The sequence below is a fragment of the Elephas maximus genome, chromosome 4 (assembly GCF_024166365.1).
Source record: "Elephas maximus indicus isolate mEleMax1 chromosome 4, mEleMax1 primary haplotype, whole genome shotgun sequence".
NCBI classification, from domain to species: Eukaryota; Metazoa; Chordata; class Mammalia; order Proboscidea; family Elephantidae; genus Elephas; species Elephas maximus.
Window position 1 is genome coordinate 53,218,841 of NC_064822.1, and position 25,904 is coordinate 53,244,744.

The following is a 25,904-nucleotide window of genomic DNA, read 5'->3' on the forward strand; positions in this document are numbered from 1 at the left end:
TTGATCTTCATTAGTATGTGCTTCAAGTCCTCTTCACTTTCAGCAAGCAAGGTTGTGTCATCTGCATAATGCAGGTTGTTAATGAGTCTTCCTCTAATCCTGATGCCCCATTCTTCTTCATATAGTCCAGCTTCTCGTATTATCTGTTCAGCATACAGATTGAATAGGTATGGTGAGAGAATACAACCCTGATGCACACCTTTCCTGACTTTAAACCAATCAGCATCCCCTTGTTCTGTCTGAACAACTGCCTCTTGATCTATGTAAAGGTTCCTCATGAGCACAATTAAGTGTTCTGGAATTCCCATTCTTCGCAGTGTTATACATAGTTTGTTATGATCCACACAGTCGATTGCCTTTGCATAATCAATAAAACACAGGTAAACATCCTTCTGGTATTTTCTGCTTTCAGCCAGGATCCATCTGACATCAGCAATGATATCCCTGGCTCCATGTCCTCTTCTGAAACCGGCCTGAATTTCTGGCAGTTCCCTGTCGATATACTGCTGCAGTCGTTTTTCAATGATCTTCAGCAAAATTTTGCTTGTGTGTGATATTAATGATATTGTTCTATAATTTCCACATTCGGTTGGATCACCTTTCTTGGGAATAGGCATAAATATGGATCTCTTCCAATCAGTTGGCCAGGAAGCTGTCTTCCACATTTCTCGGCATAAACAAGTGAGCACTTCCAGCGCTGCACCTGTTTGTTGAAACATCTCAATTGATATTCCATCAATTCCTGGAGCCTTGTTTTTTGCCAATGCCTTCAGAGCAGCTTGGACTTCTTCCTTCAATACCATCGGTTCCTGATCATATGCCACCTCTTAAAATGGTTGAATATCGACTAATTCTTTTTGGTATAATGACTCTGTGTATTCCTTCCAACTTCTTTTGATGCTTCCTGTGTCGTTTAATATTTTCCCCATGGAATCCTTCACTATTGCAACTCAAAGCTTGAATTTTTCTTCAGTTCTTTCAGCTTGAGAAACGCCGAGTGTGTTCTTCCCTTTTGGTTTTCCATCTCCAGCTCTTTGCACATGTCATTATAATACTTTACTTTGCATTGGGCAAATCTGCTTCAAAGGACCTCTTCAAAGTGTTGAAGAGAAAAGATGTCACCCTGAAGACTAAGGTGTGCCATGGTATTTTCAATCACATCATATGCATGTGAAAGCTGGACACTGAATAAGGAAGACCAAAGAAGAGTTGACGCCTTTAAATTGTGGTGTTGGTGAAGAATATTGAACATACCACGGACTGCCAAAAGAACGAACAAATCTGTCTCAGAAGAAGTATGGCCAGAATGCTCCTTAGAGGCAAGGATGGCGAGACTGTGTCTTACATACTTTGGACATGTTGTCAGCAGGGAACAGTCTCTGGAGAAGGACATCATGCTTGGCAGAGTACAGGGTCAGTGGAAAAGAGGAAGACCCTCAATGAGGTGGATTGACACAGTGGCTGCAACAATGAGCTCAAGCATAACAACGATTGTAAGAATGGCTCAGGACCGGGCAGTGTTTCATTGTGTTGTGCATAGGGCTGCTATGAGTCGGAACCGACTCGACGGCACCTAACAACAACCATGTTCATTAGTGATTACCAGGGATGGGGAGGGGGAAGGGAATTCACTTTCTAGATAGTAGACACTTGTTGTTTTTGTTCATGGGAAAGGTAACACCAAATGAGGGTGAAGCATACACAGCTTGATGAAGGTAAATGATGTCATTAAAATGTATACAAGAAAAAAGGACCTGTTGGTAATTGCTATGGCATATATAATTTTGAAAACAACAGCAAAAGCAACCAAAAATTGTATGTGTGGGTATATATGTATGCATGTAGGTATATAAGTGTATACCAAAAACCAAGCACACTGCCATCGCGTCAATTCCAACTCATAATGACCCTACAGGGCAGAGTAGAACTGTCTCATAGGGTGTCCAAGGCTGTAAATCTTTATGAAAGTAGACTGCCACATCTTTCTCCCACAGAATGGCTGGTGGGTTTTAACCACCAACCTTTCAGTTAGCAGCCCAGCACTTTAACCACTGCATCACTAGGGCTCCTTATATATGTGTTTAGGTATGTATATATATAAAAAAAATAGGTGTATACATATATATGTATATGCATCTATATGACTGTAGGCATATATATTCACATATATAATAAAGCACATATGGGGCACAGTTATGGATACTTTTTAGACATAACCAAACAACTCGAGGGATTGGTTTTCTGGATTTGAAGAATTAAAGCATGGTTTTGTGGAACATCTCCGTCAATTGGCATAATATAGTTCATAAAGTTATGTTTTGCATCTTAGTTTGGTGAGTAATATATGGGGTCTTAACAGCTTGTGAATGGCCATGCTTGTCTGGAGCAAGAAAAAAGGAAATCAAAGACAAAGAAGAAACTACCCTACAAGAAAAATAGTCTACACGAATCATGGTCTCATATACCCTGAAACCAGAAGAACTACTGATCATTCAAATCAGGGCCACAATAGATGGACCCTGATAAAAAGGAAGAAAAAAGTGGAACTGAGCCTCAAGTTTCTAAAAAACAAAACAAAAACAGACTTACCGGCACACTGACCAATGGAACAGAATCGAGAACCCAGATGTAAATCCATCCGCCTACAGTCACCTGATCTTGGACAAAGGCCCAAAGTCCATTAAATGAGAAGACAGTTTTTTAACAGTGTTGGCAAAACTGGATCGCCATCTGTTAAAAAAAAAGAAACAGGACCCACACCCCACACCATACACAAAAACTAATTCAAAATGGATTAAATGCCTAAATATCAAACCAAAAACAATAAAGATCATGGAAGAAAAAACAAGGTCAATGCTAGGGGTCCAAACATACGGCATAAATAGGATACAAACCATAACTAGCAATATACAAATACCAGAAGAGAAACTAGATAACTGGGATCTTCTAAAAATTAAACACTTACGCTCATCAAAAGACTTCAGTAAAAGAGTAAGGAAGAGAGTCTACAGACTGGGAAAACATTTTTGGCTATGACATATCTGACAGAGGTATAACCTTTCTAAAATCTATAAGAAAATTCAACACCTTTGCAACAAAAAGACAAATAATCTATTTAAAAAATGGACAAAGGAAATGAACAGACACTTCACCAAAGAAAACATTCAGGCAGCTAACAGACACATGAAGAAATGCTCGAGATCACTAGCCATTACAGAAATGCAAATCAAAAGTACAATGCGATACTATCTCACCCCGATATTACTGGCACTAATCAAAAAAACAGAAAATAACAAATGTGGGAGAGGTTTTGGGGGGATTGGAACTCTTACGCACTGCTGGTGGAAATGTAAAATGGTATAGCCACTTCAGAAAATGGTATGGCGCTTCCTTAAAAAATTAGAAATACCATATTTCTAGGAATCCCACTCCTAGGAATATATCCTAGAAAAATAAGAGCTGTCACGCAAATAAACATATGCACACCCATGTTCGCTGCAACATTATTCACAACAGCAAAAAGGTGGAAACAACCTAAGTGCCCATCAACAGAAGAATGGATAAACAAACTATGGTACATACACACATTGGAATACTACACAACGGTAAAGAACAATGATGAATCTGCAAAGCATCTCACGACATGAATGAATCTGGAGGGCATTATGCTGAGCGAAATAAGTCAATCACAAAAGGCAAATATTGTATAAGACTCCTATTATAAAAACCCAAAAAAGGTTTCACACAGAAAGAAACAATCTTTGATGGTTACAAGGAAGGGGAGAGGGAAAAACACTAACTAGATAACAGATAAGTGGTAACTTTGGTGAAGGGTAAGTCAGTAAACAACACTAGGGAAGTCAGGACAACTTGACTAAGGCAAAGTCGTAGAAGCTTCACAGACATAACCAAACTCCCTGAGGGACCGAGTTACTGGGCTGAGGACTGGGGACCATGGTCTCGGGGGACATCTAGCTCAACTGGCGTAAACCAAAAAAAAAAAAAAATTCAAGCCCATTGCTGTCGAGTTAATTCCAACTCATAGTGACCCTATAGGACAGATTAGAACTGCCCCATAGGATTTCCAAGGAGTAGCTGGTATATTCGAACTGTTGACCTTTTGGTTAGGAAACTGAACTCTTAACCACTTTGCCACCAGGGATTCCAATTGGCATAACATAGTTTATAAAGAAAATATTCTACGTCTGACTGTGCTGAGTAGCATCTGGGGTCTTAAAAGCCCGTGAGCGGCCATCTAAGATATATCTACTGGTTCCATCCTAGCTGGAGCAAAGAATGAAGAAAACCAAAGACACAAGGGAAAGATTAGTCCAAAGGACTAATGGACCACAAGTACCACAAGCCTCCACCAGACTGAGTCCAGCACAACTAGATGATGCCTGGCTACCACCACTAACTGGTCTGACAGGGGTCACAAAAAGGGTCCCGAACAGAGCCGGAGAAAAATGTAGAACAAAATTCAAATTCACACACATACACAAAAAAGACCAGACTTACTGGTCTGACAGATACTGGAGAAACCCTGAGAATGTGGCCTCTGGACACCTTTTTAACTCAATAGTGAAGTCACTCCTGAAGTTTGCTGTTCAGTGAAAGATTAGACAGATCCATAAAACAAACAATAACATGTGAGGAATGTACTTCATAGTTCAATCATATATACGAGATTAACTGGGCACATCGGCCCAAAAGCAAAGACGAGAAGGCTGGAAGGGACAGGAAAACTGGGTGAATGGGAATGGGAAATCTGGGATGGAGAAGGGGAAAGTGTTGACACATTGCGGGGTTGACAACCAACGTCACAAAACAATTTGCGTATTACCTGTTTAATGAGAAACTAATTTGCTCTGTAAACTTTCACCAAAAGCACAAAAAAAAAAAAAAGACACTGCATTGGTTGAGACTGGAGGACTCCCCAAGACTATTGCCCTGAGATACTCTTCAAACCTTGAACTGAAACTGCTAACCTGAAGTCACCTTGTAGCTAAATAACAGATTGGCTCACAAAACAATGAGTATCACCCCTAAGTACTGTGCTCCTTTAAAAAAATCCCCTATATAAATGGTCAACAATCACTTTAAAACAATGTTGAGAATGCAAGGGAGCAGGGAAACTAGATTAATGGAAACGGAGTAGCCAGAAGGGAAATAATGAGAATGCTCACGCATTGTGAAAAATGTAACCAATGTCACAGAACAATTTGTGTAGAAATTGTTTAATGGGAACTGACTAAACTGCTGTGTGAACCTTCACCAAAAGCACAATAAAATATTATTTAAAAAAATTAGTTACCAATTTGCCCTTCCACTAGTTATAGATAAGAGTTCTCATTTTCTTGCATCCTCACCAACACTTGTTATTGTCAAACTTTAAAATTTTTGCTATCTGATGGTATAAGATGGCATTTTATTGACATATCCAATGTTTATTAAGTATTTTATTTTCTTTGTGAATTGCCCATTTGTATCATTTGCTTAATATTTTAAAATTAGTTTCTTTTTTATTGATTATTAGAACTATATCAAACTGAAGACTATCCTTTTGTTGGTTACAAGCATTGCAAAGATCTTCTTCCAGTGTGTGGCTTACTTTCTCACTTGATTTATAGGGTCTTTTGTCCTACAAGACTACTATTTCAGTACAGTCACACTGATCAATCTTATCCTTTCCAGTTTGTACTTTTTTTTATCTTAAGAATTCCTTCTTTATCATGATGTCATAACAATTTTTTTTCTTGTTTTAGTTACATTTTTGCTTTACGCCCTTAGTTCTTTAATCCATCAGGAATTAATTTTTATGTATGATGTGTGGTAAAGGAGCCCTGATGGCACAGTGGTTTGAGCGCTTGGCTGCTAACCAAACTGTCGGCAGTTTGAACCTACCAGCCACTCCATAGGAGACAGATGTGGCCGTCTATCCTGTAAAGATTACAGCCTTGGAAACCCTATGGGGGCAGTTATACTTTGTCCTATAGGGTTGCTGTGAGTTGGAATTGACTTGAGGGCAGTGGGTTTGGTTGGTTTTGGATACAAGGTAGGAAGCAAATTTTTCTTTTTTCATGTAGGTAGATACTTGGCTCAGTATGATTTATTTATTCTCCTTTCCAATTTATTTGTAATACTACTTCTGTTGAAGACCAGGCTCCCTCGTGTAAATGAATCTGTTTCTGAAGGGCTCTTTTTTATATTCCTGGTTATCATGCTATTTTAATTACTCTAGCTTCATAGAAAGTCTTGTTATTCTGTAGGCAATCTGCTTTTATTACATCTCTAACTCTTTAAGACATCTTGTTTCACGGTGTCAAAACCAAAAAAAAAAAAAAAAGACCTGTTGCCATTGAGTTGATTCTGACTCATAGCGACCCTATAGGACAGAGTAGAACTGCCGCATTGGGTTTCCAAGGAACGGCTGGTGGGTTCAAACTGCCAGCCTTTTTTTTTTAATTTTTATTGTGCCTTAAGTGGAAGTTTACAAATCAAGTCAGTCTCGCATACAAAAATTTATACACAGCTTGCTATATACTCCTAGTTGCTCTCCCCCTAATGAGAGAGCACACCCCTTCCCTCCACTCTCTACTTCGTGTCCCTTCGGCCAGCTTCTGACCCCTTCTGCCCTCTCATCTCCCCTCCAAACAGGAACTGCCCACATAGTCTCATGTGTCTACTTGATCCAAGAAGCTCATTCTTTACCAGTGTCATTTTCTATCCCATAGTCCATTCCAATCCCTGTCTGAAGAGTTGGCTTTTGGGAATGGTTCCTGTCTTGGGCTAACAGAAGGTCTGGGGACCATGACCCCCAGGGTCCTTCTAGTCTCAGTTAGACCATTAAGTCTGGTCTTTTCACAAGAATTTGAGGTCTGCATCCCACTGTTCTCCTGCTCCCTCAGGGGTTCTCTGTTGTGTTCCCTGTCAGGGCAGTCATCAGTTGTAGCCGGGCACCATCTAGTTCTTCTGGTCTCAGGCAGATGGAGTCTCTGGTTTATGTGGCCCTTTCTGTCTCTTGGGCTCATAATTACCTTGTGTCTTTGGTGTTCTTCATTCTCCTTTGCTCCAGGTGGGTTGAGACCACAAACTGCCAGCCTTTTGATTAGCAGCCAAACTTTTAACCACTGCACCACCACTGCTCCCAAGGTGATTAAAAAAAAAAAAAAAAAACCAAACCCAGTCCCTTCAAGTCGATTCCGACTCATAGTGACCCTATAGGGGAGAGTAGAACTGCCCCACAGAGTTTCCAAGGAGCGTCTGGCGGATTCGAACTGCCGACCCTTTGATTAGCAGCTGTAGCATTTAACCACTATGCCACCAGGGTTTCTGGCCAAGGTGATTAGAAGTCCCTAAATATACCACTTTCCAAATAGCTGTCGTAACAGATTTTAAAACTCTTGCAAAAGAGTTAAGATCTTATAAATGACAGTTATAAAAAAATGTGGTTGTTAGTTTAAGGATTACCTACCTTAGAATAAAGATTGTGGTTGCTGTTAGCTGCTGTCGAGTCTATTCCTACTCAAGGTGAGTTAATCAGTAAAAATTTTCTAAATGAATAACAAAACTGTTATTAATATAATAGAGATTCATGTAGTAGATTCAAAAGATAATTGAAACCTAATATGCAATAAAAGATTAATACAAAAATAAATACATGATTATTGCTATTTAATTGGTATTTTGGGAACAATTCTATTTCAGTTTAGAGAAGAATTAACTTGGACCCAAATTTCATCCTATACATTGCAATTAATTCCATATGGGTCAAAGTTATCAACAACAGAATAATATACATATTCTAGCTCTTGGTGGGGAAATAACATTCTGAATATTGCAGAAAGACAAAATACCCTTAGAAAATATATTTCTGAATATATAAAAAGTTAGAAAGGCTTTTTCACAATAAGATATTGAAATCAAGTAACATAATTGAAAAAAAGTACAATGTAATAAGCAAATATTTACTTTCTAACATACTTGCATATATATATATATATATATATATATATATCTTTGGAAACTGTACGGGGCAGTTCTACTCTGTCCTATAGGGTCGCTATGAGTCCACTAGATGGCAATGGGTACTGTCTTAGTTATCTAGTGCTGCTATAACAGAAATACCACAAGTGGATGGCTTTAACAAAGAGAAATTTATTTTCTCACATTCTAGTAGACTAGAATTCCAAATTCAGGGTGTCAGCTCCAGGGCAAGGCTTTCTCTCTCTGTCTGCTCTGGAGGAAGATCCTTCCAGTCAATCTTTCCCTGGACCAGGAACTTCTCTGTGCAGGAACCCCTCATCCAAAGGACGTGTTCTGCTCCCAGTGCTTCTTTCTTGGTAGTATGAGGTCCCCAACTCTCTGCTTGCTTCCCTTTCCTTTTATATCTGGTAAGATAAAAGGTGGTGCAGGCCACACCCGAGGGAAACTCCCTTTACATTGGATCAAGGATGTGATCTTAATAAGGGTATTACAATCTCACCCTAATCCTCTTTAACATAAAATTACAATCACAAAGTGGAGGACAACCACACAATACTGGGAATCATGGCCCAACCAAATTGATACACACATATTTTCGGGGACACAATTCAATCCACGACAGGTACGTACTTACATATATATATTTATATAAACCAGGGAGGGATTACCCAATAAGCAACGTAAACATGTACTTAGGGCATCAACAAAACAGGGGCACCTGTTGTCCAAAGCAAAGACCCAAAGATACCAAGCAGACAAGACACAAGGAAAAGTTAGTGCACAAGAAAGACTTGATTCATTGTCCTTATTATGTATGGAAGTATATATTGTTGGGTAGCTTCATTGTAATGAACCCGTTGAAGAATTTGTAAGAGCAAAGAATAAAAAAATTGTTTGTAATTATAACATATTAAAGACGAAGGAAACCCTGGTGGTGTAGTGGTAAAGAACTATGTCTGCTAACCAAAAGGTTGGCAATTCAAATCTACCAGGTGCTCCTTGGAAACTCTATGGAGCAGTTCTACTCTGTCCTATAGTGTCACTATGAGTCAGAATCAACTTGGCGGCAACGGGGTTTTTTTTGTTTGTTTGTTTACAGATGAAAGATCCATCTAAAAATAAAATATAGTAATTTGTTGTAATATTTGTTTTCTGACCAATAACTTTTGTTTTATGACGCCTTTTCATTTGTTCATTTATAATTACAGCATTTATTATGGAAATAAGCATCAAAACTGAAATATGAGCTGTTTAAAGTAAAATTGGTGAAAGTCAATTTTTCATTGTGGCTGATCAACAGAATTTTACATTGACTGTTGAAGTAACTAAATTCACTAACTAATTTTCTTTGTTGTAGAATACGTGGAATTTTTTTTTTTACAGAAAATGTGGTGGTGGTGTTGTGTGCCATGGAGTTGATTCTGACTCTTAGCAACCCTATAGGACAGAGTAGGACTGCCCTGTAGGGTTTCCAAGGAGTAGCTGGTGGATTCGAACTGCTGACCTTTTAGCTAGTAGTCTGAGCTCTTAACCACTTCATCACCAGGGCTCCAGAAAATGTGGATATAGTAAAAAATCTTAGTATTCTGCATCCACTGAAAATGTTTTAATCCACTTCATCTTTTCTGCTAAAATGGCATATGCTACCTTTGCATTCAACTGCTAATATTATAGGCAAATTTAAAGAGTTGCATCATGGATAGCTAAGACACACACACGTATGTATACCTGTATATATCTAACACATTTGAATGTGTGAATAAGCAGAGGAGGAGGCACCACAGATTATCAGTGTTTAGGGCCCTCAAATGCCTTAATTGGGCCCTGATAAAAACCCACTGTTGTCGATTCCGACTCATAACGACCTTACAGGACAGGGTAGAACTGCCCCACGGGGTCTCCAAGGCTATAAATCTTTACAGAACCAGACTGCCACATCTGTCTCCCTCTGACCATCCGGTTCAAACTGCCAACCTTTTCGGTTAGAAGTCAAGCTCTTAATCTCTGTGCCACCAGACCTCCTTATATATATACATATATGAATATACACATATGTGAATACATACATATACGAATCCCCCACGTGTCTGTCAGTTTGTTGTACTGTGGGGGCTTGCGTGTTGCTATGATGCTGAAAGATATGCCACCGGTATTTGGATACCAGCAGGGTCACCTATGGTGGACAGGTTTCAGCTGAGCTTCCAGACTATGACAGACTAGAGAGAAGGACCTGGCAGTCTATTTCTGAAAAGAATTAGCCAGTGAAAACTTTATGAATAGCAGTGGAACATTGTCTGATATAGTGTCAGAAGATAAGCCCCCCAGGTTGGAAGACACTCAAAAGATGACTGGAGAAGAGCTGCCTACTCAGAGTCAACCATAACGACGTGGATGGAGTCAGCTTTCAGGACCTTCATTTGCTGATGTGGCACAACTCAAAATGAGAAGAAACAGCTGCAAACATCCATTAATAATCAGAACCTGGAACGTACAAAGTAAGAATATAGGAAAATTGGAAATTATCAAAAATGAAATGGAACACATAAATATCAATATCCTAGGCATTAGTGAGCTGAAATAGACTGGTATTGGCCATTTTGATTTGGACAATCATATGGTCTACTATGCTGGGAATGACAACTTGAAGAAGAATAGTGTTGCATTCATCACCAAAAAGAACATTTCAAGACCTATCCTGAAGTACAACGCTATCAGTGATAGGATAATATCCATACGCCTACAAGGAAGACCAGTTAATATGACTATTATTCAAATTTATGCACCAACCACTAAGGCCAAAGATGAAGATATTTACCAACATCTGCACTCTGAAATTGATCAAACATGCAATCAGGATGCATTGACAATTACTGGTGACTGGGATGCAAAAGTTGGAAACAAGGAAGGATCAATAGTTGGAAAATATGGCCTTGGTGATAGAAATGATGTTGGAAATTACATGATAGAATTTTGCAAGACCAGTGACTTCTTTATTGCAAATATCTTTTTTTATCAACATAAATGGCAACTATACACAGGGACCTTGCCAGATGGAATACACAGGAATCAAATAGACTACATCTGTGGAAAGAGACAATGGAAAAGCTCAATATCATCAGTCAGAACACAGCTAGGGGCCGAATGGGGAACAGACTATCAATTGCTCATATGCAAGTCCAAGTTGAAACTGAAGAAAATTAGAACAAGTCTATGAAAGCCAAAGTACGACCCTGAGTATATCCCACCTGAATTTAGAGACTATCTCAAGAATAGATTTGACACATTGAACACTAATGACCGAAGACCAGACAAGTTGTGGAATGGCAGCAAGGACATCATACATGAAGAAAGCAAGAGGTTATTAAAAAGACAGGAAAGAAAGAAAAGGGGAAAATAAATGTCAGAAGAGACGCTGAAACTTAATCTCGAACGTTGAGCAGCTAAAGCAAAAGGAAGAAATGATGAAGTAAAAGAACTGAACAGAAGATTTCAAAGGGCGGCCCGAGAATACAAAGTAAAGTTTTATGATGACATGTGTAAAGACCTGGAGATAGAAAGCCAAAAGGGAAGAACACACTTGACATTTGTCAAGCTGAAAGAACTGAAGAAAAAATTTAAGCCTCGAGTTGCAGTAGTGAAGGATTCTATTGGAAAATATTACAAGATGCAGGAAGCATCAAAAGGAGATGGAAGGAATACACAGAGTCATTATACCAAAAAGAAATGGTGGACCTTCAATCATTTCAAGAGGTGGCATATGATCAGGAACCAATGGTACTGAAGGAAGAAGTCCAAGCTTCTCTGAAGGCATTGGCAAAAAACAAGGCTCCAGGAATTGATGGAGTATCAGTTGAGATGTTTCAACAGATGCAGCGCTAGAGGTGCCTTCTCATCTAGGCCAAGAAATATGGAAGACAGCTACCTGGCCAACCGACTTGGAGAGATCCACATTTATGCCTATTCCTAAGAAAGGTGATCCAACTGAATGTGGAAATTATAGAACAATATCATTAATATCACATACAAGTTAAATTTTGCTGAAGATCTTTCAGAAGGAGCTACAGCAGTATATCAACAGGGAACTCCTAGAAATTCAGGCCGGATTCAGAAGGGGATGTGGACCCAGGGATATCATTGATGTCAGATGGATCCTGGCTGACAGCAAAGAATACCAGAAAGATGTTTACCTGTGTATTATTGACTACACTAATGCATTCGACTGTGTGGATCATAACAAATTATGGATAACATTGTGAAGAACGGGAATTCCAGAACACGTAATTATTCTCATGAGAAACCTGTACATAGATCAAGAGGCAGTTGTTGGGACAGAACAAGGTGATACTATGTGGTTCAAAGTCAGTGAAGGTGTGTGTTAGGGTTGTATTCTTTAACCATACCTATTCAATCTGTATGCTAAGCAGATAATCCAAGAAGCTGGGCTATATGAAGAAGAACAGGGCATCAGGATTGGAGGAAGACTCATTAACAGCCCTCGTTACAAAAATGAGACAACCTTGCTTGCTCAAAGTAAAGAGGACTTGAAGCACTTACTGATGAAGATCAAAGACCATACCCTTCAGTGTGGATTACACCTCAACATAAGGAAAACAAAAATCCTCACAACTGGACCAATAAGCAACATCATGGTAAACAGGGAAACAACTGAAGTTGTCAAGGATTTCATTTTACTTGGATCCACAGTCAACACCCATGGATGTAGCAAAGAAATCAAAAGGCAAACTTCATTGGGCAAATCCGCTGCAAAAGACCCTTTAAAGTGTTGAAAAACAAAGATGTCACTTTGAAGTCTAAGGTGCACCTGACCCAAGTCATGGTATTTTCAATTGCCTCATTTTGTCACTGACTGCCAAAAAGACAAACAAATCTGTCTTGGAAGAAAGTACAACCAGAATGCTCCTTAGAAGCAAGGATGTCGAGACTGTGTCTTACATACTTTGGACTGGTTGTCAGGAAGGATCAGTCCCTGGAGAAGGAGATCATGCTTGGTAAATTACAGAATCAGAGGAAAACCTTCAAGGAGATGAAATGACACAGTGGTTGCAACAATGGGCTCAAGCACAACAACAAAAGTGAGCATGGAGCAGGACCAGGCAGTGTTTCGTTCTGTGGTACACAGGATCGCTATGAGTTAGAACTGACTCAATGGCACCTAACAACAACGTATACGAATATACACATTTACAAACATATGTGAATACTCAAGTATGAATATACATATGTAATACCTACTATATGGTCTGTATAATCTATACTCAGATACTGATGATAATTTGTACTGAAGAAAGCACACACATACAGCTTTGTCACAGGAGAAAATGTGTCAACCCACAGCAAATATATCAATACAAAAATCTATTAAATTTAGTAAAAAAAGCAAGAAAACTTTCAAGAACCTAATATTGGTAGACGAGTGGCAAAGCGTACAAGAACACATTGCTAATAGCCTTGAAAGTTCAAGCCTAGGCATGAGGCTCTGAATTCCCATGAATTTTGAATTCCAACAGATGTTCAAATCCCTCCTAAATACAGCGCCGGTGCTCCAGACTGAAGATGAAGACTGGAGTCGGAGAAGCTGTGCAAGGGGTGAGAGATGAAAACTGCTCTCTGCTTAGTTTTTACCTATTTCCAGACCGGATGACTCCTGGTATTTTAAATTTTGAGCCCAAACTAACTTCTGCACTTCACGCTAAGCACAGATCAGGTTGGATGAGGAATCTCGTCAAGAGGCTGCAGAGAATTTTAGCAAGGTTGTTTTGTTGTTAGGTTCCTTCCACTCGATTTGTCCTAGCGACACGATGTGACAAGAGTAAAATTGCCCCATAGGGTTTTCTAGGCGTTTTTTTTTTTTTTTTTTAATCTTTACTGGACCAGGTGAAGCCTTCTGAATTTTGTAAGCTACTTTGTAAACACTCTTAGTGAATTGTTTACTTGGAATAATTCGGGAACACGAATTTCTGCCATGCCGTGCCCCGGCTTTAATCTGAAACGAAATCTAGGAGAAACAATGGATTTTAAAACTGTCCCTAAAGACTTGGAGGTGAGTTTTTAAAAAAGTGGACTTCAAATATTTGAAATTTATGATTTTTCTCCGAAGATTAAAGAAACAGGATTCACACCAACTCCGGTAGGAAGTGCTTCTTGAACATTTAAAGCATGAGGAACTCAGGACTTTTCTTGAGGTCGATAAATGTGAAAGATCGGGGTGAGTTTTCGTGCCTGGACACTTGTTATGTAGATACAAACATACATACTCCCTCGGCTGAGTCCGGAGGCTCGTAAAAGTGACGCGGCGCTTCGCTGACTGGCTAGGGAACGCGCAAGGACCAGCTGGAGGAAACTACAACTCCCAGTGCGCACCGGCAGACCTCCGGCCAGGCGTCCAGCCTCGAGCGCGCTATTGGTCCGCGGCGGCGCCGGGCATCCGCCCAGCCGGGTCTGGCGCGATCCCCGGCCCAAGCCCGGGGCACCAAGAGTCGCCGGGACGCGGAGCTGAAGTTCTTCCCTGCCAGCAAGCGGTATGGAGCTGCGGCCCGCGGACGGCCCTTTCTTGGGCGATGTGGGTACGTGGGGAGCGGAGGGTACAGGCTCGGGGCTCGGGGCACGAGGAATTGGGGGACTGGCAAAAGAGCAGAGTGCCTGAGCCCCCAGGTTCATCTGAGACAACGGCGGTTAAGGTAGTTACTAGTAACGGCTTTTTAGGATGAATGGGTGCTTTTGATGACGTTTATTTCGGAGATGGGTGACGCGCCCTGCCGAGCTTGTCGTGAGGTGCTTTTTGGTGGGCCCAGGTTGAAGGGGCATCTTCTTATAAAGAAGAGTCCCGGTGATCCCAAGCATCTAAGACGTGATCTTCTATCCAGCGCCTTATCCTAGGTCAGCGCATTGCAGAGATGGTCATCAGTGTGATGATGCCACAGTCGTAGGATTTCAGAGCTGTGAACCCTCCAGAGCGCCGGGCACCTTGCAGGAAGTTGTGTGGCGTGTGTGCATAATTATTGCCAAATTTTGGGGGGGGGGGATCTAGAAATTGCTGTGGGAACCGAAAAATTTTCCCAGCACCCTGAGAGAATGTCTTGGTGCGGTGTTATTTGCATCCTACAGTTGCACCCAGGCGTGATAGAGGGAAGCCCCTCTAGAATGAGGTTATGCCCTTGTGACATGATGTCACATTGTGTAAAAAATATTATCACAGTTTTTTACTAAATCTACCATTTCGGCAACCCAAGAATACAAAGGGTGCGAAGGCAAAGGGACGTATCTTTGGGGAAGCAAACTTTTTCCTGTTTTAAAAACCTAAAGCAAAGCTACTGCCTTTGAGTGGATTCCAACTCCAACTCATAGCAACCCTATAGGAAAGAGTACAACTGCCCCATAGGGTTCCCAAAGCTGTAAATCTTTGCCGAAGCAGACTGCCACATCTTTCTCCCATTGAGCTGCTGGCGGGTTGGAACCTGACCTTTTGGTTAGCAGCCAAGCAGTTTAACCACGGTGCCACCAAGGCTCCTTTCTTCCTGTATGCAAAGTAGTAATCTGGCAAATGAAACGAACTGTGAAAGCACGTTTAAGGCCTGGAAGAAAAAAAAAAATCTAAGGTATTTTTACATATAAAAATAGTAATGCAAATGAAAGCAAAACGTCTTAAGGGTAAATTTAGCCTAAAAAGAGGAAATTGCAGTCATAGCAAGGCAAGGATATTTTAATTGATTTTGCAAACAACTGCTTGCTTTTGCACCCCAGGCAAGCACAAGACTTTGACCCTGACCCTGTAATCTGTATTTAATTGGTTCAATTGAATAAGCAGTAACCACTGAAGCCTAAATAAGTACATACTTTAGTATTTTGTTCATGTAGAGGGTTCAGTAGCATACCGTCACTTCTGATCATGTTTTCTGAATAGTTTGTTAAAGAATGTTTTAGAAGAAAAGCACATTCTAAACTAACGGATTCACAACTTCTGGGGTTCGTGGGTATTTTTTACTTTGCCATTGTTTTATTTAGTAACATATTCTCCAGAAATATATTCTGCCGACATTTTTATTCCAAACGCTAATGAATAAGCTGAATATGTTGGATTCAAAACAATATTGCTATCCTAGCAGAAGTAGAGGCTGATCGTAGGGACATCAACACATTTTTTCAAATTTTTATTGTGCTTTAAGTGAAAGCTTACAAATCAAGTCAGTCTCTCATACAAAAATTTATATACACCTTGCTATGTACTCCTAGTTGCTCTCCCCCTAATGAGACAGCACACCCCTTCCCTCCACTCTCTATTTTCGAGTCCATTCAGCCAGCTTCTCACCCCCTCTGCCCTCTCATCTCCCCTTCAGATAGGAGCTGCCCACATAGTCTCATGTGTCTACTTGATCCAAGAAGCTCACTCTTCACCAGTATCATTTTCTATCCCATAGTCCAGTCCAATCCCTGTGTGAAGAGTTGGCTTTGGGAATGGTTCCCATCTTGGGCTAACAGAAGGCCTGGGGACCATAACCTCCAGGGTCCTTCTAGTCTCAGACTGTTAAGCCTCGTCTTTTTATGAGAATTTGAGGTCTGCATCCCACTGCTCTTCTGCTCCCTCAGGGGTTTTCTGTTGTGTTCCCTGTCAGGGCAGTCATTGGTTGTAGCTGGGCACCATCTAGTTCTTCTGGTCTCAGGCTGATGCAGTCTCTGGTTTAAGTGGCCCTTTCTGTCTCTTGGGCTCATCATTACCTTGTATCTTTGGTGTTTTTCATTCTCCTTTGCTCCAGGTGGGTTGAGACCAATTGATGCATCTTAGATGGCTACTGCTAGTGTTTAGGACCCCAGATGCCACTCTCCAAAGTGGGATGCAGAATGCTTTCTTAATAGATTTTATTACGTCTATTGACTTAGATGTCCCCTGAAGCCACCGTCCCCAAATCCCTGCCCCTTCTATGCAGGCCTTTGATGTGTTCAGTTTATTCAGGAAACTGCTTTTGGTTTAGTACAGTAGTACTGACCTTTCCTGTATTGTGTGTTGTCTTTCCCTTCACCTGAAATAGTTATCTACTATCTAATTAGTGAAAACCCTTCTCCCTCCCTCCCTCCCCACTCTCGTAACCATCAAAGAATATTTTCTTCTCTGTTTAAACTATTTTTTGAGTTTGTATAATAGTGATCTCATACAATATTTGTCCTTTTGCAACTGACTAATTTCACTCAACGTAATGCCTTCCAGATTTCTCCATGTTATGGAATGTTTCACGGATTCATCATTGTTCTTTATCAATGCGTAGCATTCCATTATGTGAATATACCATAATTTAATTTCTCCATTCATCCATTGATGGGCACCCTTGGTTGCTTCCATCTTTTTGCTATTGTAAACAGTGCTACAGTGAACATAGGTGTACATATACCTGTTCGTGTAAATGCTCTTATTTCTCTAGGATATATTCCAAGGAGTGGGATTGCTGAATCATATGGTAGTTCTATTTCTAGTTTTTTAAGGAAACGCCAAATCGATTTCCAAAGTGGTTGGGATATCAACACATTTTAACTTTTGACTTCAAATTCTTTATGTTGTATGGTGTACTACAACCAAAACATTTAAGTTTTTCATTTGTTTATATAACAGCTCACAGAGGTAAAGATTACAGAGTCTTACAACATGGTCTTATCAATAAGTACAGAGAATTTAGGAAAAGTCACACCCTAAAATGAATCCCAATGTTTATAAGTTAATACATGTAATACAAATACATTGTTAACCCAAAGTAAATGTCTGTTTCCGGAGTTGAAGCCTCATTGCCATATTCAGCATGCAGAGTGAAGAATTCTGACTTGGAATTAAGGGGCTGGTGGAAGATGGAAAGGGTGACTTAGGGAATTTGAGGCTAAGCAAAGTGAACTGCTGATGCTCTTCAATTGTCCTTAACTAAGAACTCTGAAATATAGTTCATTGCCCTGTGGGGTGTTTAGAAGGTGAGGTGAGGAAAGATAAAGGAGAGGCAGCTCCTGGGACTGCAATAAAGAGCCACTGACCTGTAAGGTTATGTGCCTGGCACTAGCTACAAGCCCTGCAACAGCTGTGAGATGGACACTGTTATTGATAACTTAGAAATAAAGCCAAGATCTGACAGCTAGAAAGTGAGAAAGCTGTGGTTTAAACCCAAGTGTATTGTTACTGTTTTGGTTTTGATTTTCGGTTGTGCTTGTCTTAGTCTATAAGGCTCATATGCTTTCTATCAAATAGGTTAACCTCCAGTCGATTTGTAGGGGTACTTGGTATGCTGGAATGATTTCGCAACTGTAATGGATAGGCAATGTCTGCTGTGAGTTTCTGAGGGAAAGTGGTAGCACTTTGACCACATATTTCCCATATCTGAATTATACCATACTGCCTTTTTGCAGTGCAGTGAATTACTTATATGGCCCTTCTAGCCATTGTCTTTGTAAATCCCATACAGCGATGGGGTGGGACCATGTGAATAAGGTGCTTGTGGCCCACCAATTGATTGGACAGCTTGCTAATAATGCAAATAAGATACATGGCACACTTATGGGGGTGGGGCCATGCAAATAAGGGCTATGGAACCCTAATGAGGGGATTACTCAGTTTTGGCATCCCGTTAGGCTTAAAATGAGCCATTCCAGAGGCAGAAAGGGGGGAGCTCACTACCATCAACCAGAAAAGCTGGGAGGACAGTGTGTCCTTTGAACCTGGAGTCCCTGTGCTAAGAACCTCCTGGACCCAGGAGACAGAGAGCAATAAAACTGGAGATGGTGTAAGACAGTGAGAACTAGTGGGAAGCATAGCAGAGAACTGGCAGCAGCAGAACCAGGAGACTGGTAGGAGATGGCGCGTTAGGCTTCCTAGCCCACAGAATGAGAAAGCTGAATGCCTTTGGCAGGAGGCTTGCTGGCAGAATGGAATGCCTTTGGGCACTTCGCAGAGCTAGGCTTGCTGATCCACGGAGCTAGAGAGCTGAGCGCCTTTGGGCTGAGGCTTACTGGTGGAGTGGGGTGCCTCTGGGCACTTATTGGTGGAGCTAAGGAGCTTTGTAACACTTGCCCGAGCTGGGTAGAGGCTGGCCCAAGAGACCCAAGGTGCTGAGAGCTGAGAGGCCAAGGGCTGAGGGAGAAACTGGTCCGTGGGCATAGCCAAGAAGCTGTCCTGACCAAAGATCTGTATCCTGAGTTATTCTTGATCCTGAATTGTAGCCTATTAAAAACTTTCCTAATAAAACCCATAACTGTGAGTAGGGTCTGTGAGTTCTGTGTGGCCATTGCAAGGAATTATCAAACCCAGCAGAGAAGTAGAGAGTGCCATGGGTGGGATGGCTGGTGTCAGAATTGGTAAAAAGTTTGGAGAGAGGAGGTCTTTCTGACCACCGCCTCATAGGAATCAGCTTTGGGCTGTTGATGCTGTTAATGATTCCCCCTCCTCCTTTTTATGAAGTCAGACAAGGAGGTCAGATGCTGCCACCATGCCATTTTTACACTTTTCCACTGTGAGAAACGTATTGCTCTCGAGAGTCCACACTTAGGATCTTGGGCTGACCTGTATCCCTTGCTCAGTGATAGATAATCACAGGAACATATATAAAAGTTAATTGTTTAATCTGTGGAATTTGATTTTTTAAAACGATAGTTATATCAGAAGTACTTCGAGAGATCTAGATGATCAGTACCTTTGCTGGGCATTAAACTTTATTAATATCTTCTCAAATTGTGTTTCTGTCTCAGAGAAAGCTGCATTCTTGAAATCTCTAAGAAATTTCCTTAAGCGAGGAATCTGTGGGCACTGTGTTACACTGCTAATAAAAATGTCTGAAGGAGATTAAAAGCAAATCCTTTTAAGATGACATTAAACTGCCTCCTTTGCATGAGACCAGAAGAGCTGCATGGTGCCTGGGTACCATTACTGATCATTTTGATCAAAGATTCCATAGAAGAAGCTTGATCAAAAGGAGGTGTGACGGTTAAGGTTATGTGCCAACATGGGTAGGCCGTGATTCTCAGTGGTTCAGCAGATATGATGTAATCACTATCCATGATGTGATCTTTTGTGAGCAGCCAATACGTTGAAAAGGGAGTTTCCTTGGGTGTGTGTCCTGCACCCAATATATGTCGATGTTCTGGCAGAGCTTGCCCTGTTTCGATCCTGCATCTGACTCGTCATCCTCTAACCTCTGGTTCTCGGAACGTGAGCCAGCAGCCTGCCATCTGACCTGAAAAGTTTGGGTTCATCAGCCCTTGCAACCGTGTGAGTCAGGAGAATCATCCAGCCTGACGCCTGACCTTCAGATTTGGGACTTGATAACTTCCACAACTGCATGAGCCATTTCCTTGAATTAAATCTGTATGTATATTTATATGTATATGCTTCATTTGTTTTGCCCCTCTAGAGAACCTAGCCTAAGATGGGGGGAAACGAAGAATAGAATTTCAGATTTTCATGAAATCCAGACTTTCTGGATCCATAGAGGCTGGATGAACCCCCCGAACTATTTCCCTGAGATAATCTTTAAACCTTAAACCAAAAAATACCCCCTTAAGTCTTCTTAAAACCAAACAGTAGTTTAGCTTTACTATTAAAGAATGTCTGCCTTGAGCATCGTGCTCCTTTAAGATCTATCTATATGGGATCAAATTGACAACAGCAACTCAAAAGATTAGGTAGGAAACTTAGGGGGTGGTGAGTTTATGTTAATGGGGGAGGAACAACTCAGAAAAAGGGGGTGAGAATGGTTGCACAACTCAAAGAATGTAATCAGTGTCTATGAACTGTACATGTAGAAACTGTTGGTGTATGTTTTGCTGTGTATATTCCCAATAACAACAACAAAAACAAAATATTTAAAAAAATGATTTTAATACCAATTGGGATTCAGAAGCAATAATTGTGGCCAGTAGTGGTTGCCATCTGTAGCTATACAAATAAGCTTTACTTTTTTTGGTATAATGGTTTTTTTGGAGGATGGGGAGGGGTTGGGAGTGATTCAGTTGAGGATCGAGGAATAATAGATCAGAGTGAGGTGTCTTCGCTAGACTGCAAAGGCCCTCTAGGAGGAAAGAAAAAGGGATAGCTGCTCTGAGAAGCTGGTTCTAGACACATTAGGAGGTGAAGATTTGGGCAGTGCTTTCTTGTTATCAGTAAGCAACTGAATAGTGATTCACAGTGTTGGCTGAACATTGTAACCTGAGGATTTTTAAAAAAAATACTGATGACTGGGTCTCATCTGTTCCCAGAGATTCTGGTTTAATTGTTCTGGGGCACAGCCTGGGTGTCATATATTTTAAAAGCTTTGTAGGTGATTCTAACTTGCAACCAAAGTTGAGAAACCCTATAGAGCAGTTCTACTTTGTCCTATAGGGTCGCTATGAGTCGGAATTGACTTGATGGCAGTGGGTTTTTGGCGATTTGATGGTAGAATTCTTGCCCTCCCTGTGGTAGACCCACATTTAATTCTTGACCAGTGCACCTCCAGTGCAGTGAAGGTGTATGTTGGAGGCTGTCACTGGAGGCCTGTGCATTTCTAAGGTGTTGAAAAGGTTTTAGTGGGGCTTCCAGAGTAAGATGGACTAGGAAGAAGGAGCTGGCAACCTACTTCTGAAAATCAGCAAGCGAAAACACAATGGATTACAATGGTCTGTTGTGCATAGGGCTACCATGAGTCAGGGACGGCAGCTAACAACAACGCTCGTGTTACACTCCATATGTAGAAACCAGAAATGGTGGCCTGTTGGGGGTGAGGGAGGGGGTAAGCTCTGTTCACATCAATATTAAGAATCACTCAGAACCACTGAGAAAGACATCAGGAAGAAATTCTTTTGGGATGCAAACCTGAAGTTACCTGTGATTCTTGTATATACTGTAAAACAGTGAAATCCGTTAGATGTTTGTGAGCAGTCAAGCTTCGAGAATTCAACTTTGATGGGTTGGAAAGGCAAAGCCAAAAATAATAGTTCCTCTCTGGGCTACAGTAAATTTAACATGGTTATGAGTAACTACAGCCAAGAATCCCAGTGATGCTGAATGGCCTGAAATGGTTTTTGGTTTTGCACTAGGACAGATAATTTATCCATGTCCGGGTAGGCCAGTTCCTAAATATGGAACAAACACACACACACAGCCTGGTGTTGTAGAAAGAAGACTGGTTTGGGAATCAGGGTTGTTGGGCTGTGTGATCTTAGGCAAGTCTTTTTCTGTATTTCAGTTTTCTAAAATGGATTAAATGAGAGATCGTAAGAGATTTCTTGTTAGTTTTTAAAATATAATATTTTAATAGTTATAACACTGTACATTAAAACAAAACAAAACTAAACAAACTTGTTGCCATCGAGTCGTTTCCAACTCAAAGTGACCCTATACAACAGAGTAGAACTGCCCCCATAGAGTTTCCAAGGAGCGCCCGGTGGATTCAAACTGCTGACCTTTTGGTTAGCAGCTGTAGCTCTTAACCACTATGCCACCAGGGTTTCCAACAGGGTACATAGTTTTTAAAATTCAATAGAACCACAAGGCTTATCTTGAAAAATTTCTGTATTCTCTGATTCTCACTACCCAGGGGCCACTTTGAACTCCCTTAGCTGTTCATCTGGTTTACCTCCATCTGTCTAAGTAATGTGCTGACAGCTCAATTTCTTGATTTTTAAATTTGACCTTCTCTACAGACATCATAGAGGGCAGTGGTTCAATGGTAGAATTCTCACATTCCACGCAGAGACCCGGTTTGATTCCTAGCCAGTGCACCTGAAGTGCAGCCACTGGCAGTCTGTCAGTGGAGCTTTGTGTGTTGCTGTGATGCTGAACAGGTTTCGGTGATACTTCCAAACTAAGACGGCCTGGGAAGAAAGGCCTGGCGATCAACTTCCAAAAAATCAACTATTGAAAACCCTATGGGGCACAGATCTTTCCTGACACACAAGGGGTCACCATGAGTCCAAACTGACTCAATGGCAACTGATTTATAGACATCTTACTAGGGGAAATGAAGCTGTAGCCCACTTCATGCTCCTACCCTCCCACGTATATTTCCTTGTAGAATCTTCCAATATAATTATATAAATTTAGCATTTAAATCAGTATCCAGTATTTACATTATTATGATTATGTGAATATTGTTCACAGCTGAGCCACTTACTATACTAGGATTACACTTCCTTGTAAAACTTTTTGCTTTTCTTGGAGATAATAACTGCTTTTTGTTTGTTTGCTTGTATAACTTTCTATGTACACAATTACTAATTCATTTCCAGACACTCTGCCAGAGCTTTAATAGCCCTCTCAGGAACCTTAGGTTCTGTTTTCTTTCCTTTTTTTATTTATTTTTTGGGAGATACTCTTTGCTGCAGCCTTGCATCTTCTGCTCTAACTGAACAGGTTGCTCTAAGGCCTGCTCTCTGGCTGCCACCCTGGAGTCTCTCTTGACTCACATCCTGGGACTTCATATCACCTCTCTTCTGTGTTCCGTGGCTATTCATAAGGTTGCAGTAGTATATGACAAGGAACTGCCAGAAATTCAGGCTGGATTCAGAACAGGACATGGAACCAGGGGTGTCATTGCTGATGTCAGATGGATCCTGGCTGAAAGCAGAGAATACCAGAAGGATGTTTACCTGTGTTTTATTGACTATTCAAAGGCATTCGACCTTGTGGATCATAACAAATTATGGATAACATTGCAAAGAATTGGAATTCCAGAACACTTAATCGTGCTCACGAGGAACCTTTACATAGATCAGGTGGCAGTTGTTTGGCCAGAACAAGGGGATATACCATGTGGTTTAAAGTAAGGAAAGGTGTGCATCAGGGTTGTATCATTTCACCATACCTTTTCAATCTGTATGCTCAGCAAATAATCCAAGAAGCTGGACTGTATGAAGAAGAATGGGGCATCAGGCTTGGAGAAAGACCCATTAGCAACCTGCTTGCTGAAAGTAAAGAGGACTTGCTGAAAGTTACTTGAAACACTTACTAATGAAGGTCAAAGACCACAGCCTTCGGTGTGGATTACTCAAGATAAAGAAAACAAAAATCCTTATAGCTGGACCAGTAAGCAACATCATGTTAAATGGAGAAAAGGTTGAAATTGTCAAGGATTTCATTTTACTTGGATCCACAATCAACACCTATGTAAGTGGCAGTCAAGAAATCAAAAGACACATTGCATTGGGCAAATCTGCTGCAAAGGACCTCTTGAAAGTGTTGAAAAGCAAAGATGTCACCTTGAAGACTAAGGTGCGCCTGACCCGAGCCATGGTACTTTCAGTCGCATCACATGCATGTGAAAGCTGGACGATGAATAAGGAAGATTGAAGAATTGACGCCTTTGAATTGTGGTGTTGGCAAAGAATATTGAATATACCATCAACTGCCAAAAGAACGAACAAATCTGTCTTGGAAGAAGTACAGCCAGAATACTGCTTAGAAGCAAGGATGGCGAGACTGCGTCTTACATACTTTGGACATGTTGTCAGGAGGGATCAGTCCCTGGAGAAGGAAATCACGTTTGGTAAAGTACAGGGTCATGGGAAAAGAGGAAGGCCCTGAATGAGATGGATTGACACAGTGGCTGCAACAATGGGCTCAAACATAACAATGATTGTAAGGATGGCACAGGACTGGGCAGTGTTTCTTTCTGTGGTACACAGTGTCACTATGAGTTGGAACCGACTCAACGGCACCTAACAACAACTCTTCTGTGTTGAATTCTAGATTCCATATCTTCCTCTTTTTTTTTTAAACAATTTATTTTATTTTTTGTTGTTTTTGAGAGTATACACAGAACACACCCCATTTCAACAGTTTCTATACGTATAATTCAATGACATCGATTGCATTCTTTTAGTTGTGCACCCATTCTCACCCACCTTTTCTGAGTTGTTCCTCCACCATTAACATAAACTCACTGCCCCTTAAGGTTCCTATCTAGTCTTTCAAGTTGCTTTTGTCAATTTAAGCTAAACTATCGTTCTTGTCAATTTGGTCCCATATAGATAGATCTTAGAAAGTGTAATGCTCAAGGCAGACATTTTTACTAGTTAAGCTAAACTACTGTTTGGTTTTAAGAAGACTTCAGGGGATATTTTTGGTTTAAGATTTAAACCTTATTTCAGGGCAGTAGTTTCAGGGGTTCATGCCACCCCATATTTTCCTTTTTTTTTTTTTAGGTCTTCTTTCTTTTTTTTTAATTGTGCTTTAAAGTTTACAGAGGAAATTAGTTTTTCATTAGAAAATTAATACACATATTATTGTTTTGTGGCATTGGTTGCTAACCCCATGATGTGTCAACAATCTCTCCTTCTCAACCTTGGGTTCCCCATTACCAGCTTGCCTGTCCCCTCCTGCCTTCTCGTCCTTGCCCCTGGGCTGGTATGTCCATTTAGTCTCATTTTGTTTTATGGTCCTGTCTAATCTTTGGCTGAATGGTATACCTCAAGAATGACTTCAGTACTGAGTTAAAAGCATCTTCAGGGGCCATACTCTTGGGGTTCCTCCAATCTCTTTCATTTGAGGGACTTTGGGCCCTTGTCCAAGATCAGATGGCCATTGTTGTTTTCGTTGTTGTTAGGTGCCACTGAGTTGGTTCTGATTCATAGCGACCCTTTGCAGAACAGAGTGAAACACTGCCCGGTCCTTTGCCAGCCTCACAATTATTACCATGCTTGAGCCCATTGTTGCAGCCACCGTGTCAATTCATCTCATTGAGGGAATTCTGTCTTAGTGCTGCTATAACAGAAATACCACAAGTGGATGGCTTTAACAAAGAGAAGTTTATTCTCTCACAGTCCAGTAGGCTAGAAGTCCAAATGCAGGGCGCCAGCTCCAGCTTTCTCTCTCTGTCGGCTCTGAAGGAAGGTCCTTGTGATGCATCAGTCTTCCCTTGGTCTGGGAGCATCTCAGCACAGGAACCTCAGGTCCAAAGGAC

At 40.9% G+C, this 25,904-nt stretch overlaps 1 protein-coding gene across 2 annotated transcripts in view; it reads left to right on the top strand.

Moving 5' to 3' along the window:
* The first annotated feature begins 14,404 nt into the window (after positions 1-14,404).
* The window catches only part of ASB13 (ankyrin repeat and SOCS box containing 13), a 52,686-nt gene continuing 41,186 nt past the window's right edge, over positions 14,405-25,904 (top strand). Inside the window, exon 1 of one of the 2 annotated variants that reach the window (XM_049882063.1) lies at positions 14,405-14,570. In XM_049882063.1, coding sequence (XP_049738020.1) covers positions 14,528-14,570 — 43 coding nt within the window. In that variant the 5' untranslated portion in view covers positions 14,405-14,527. The remainder of the gene's footprint in view (positions 14,571-25,904) is intronic. The other variant, XM_049882062.1, reaches the window with a different exon arrangement.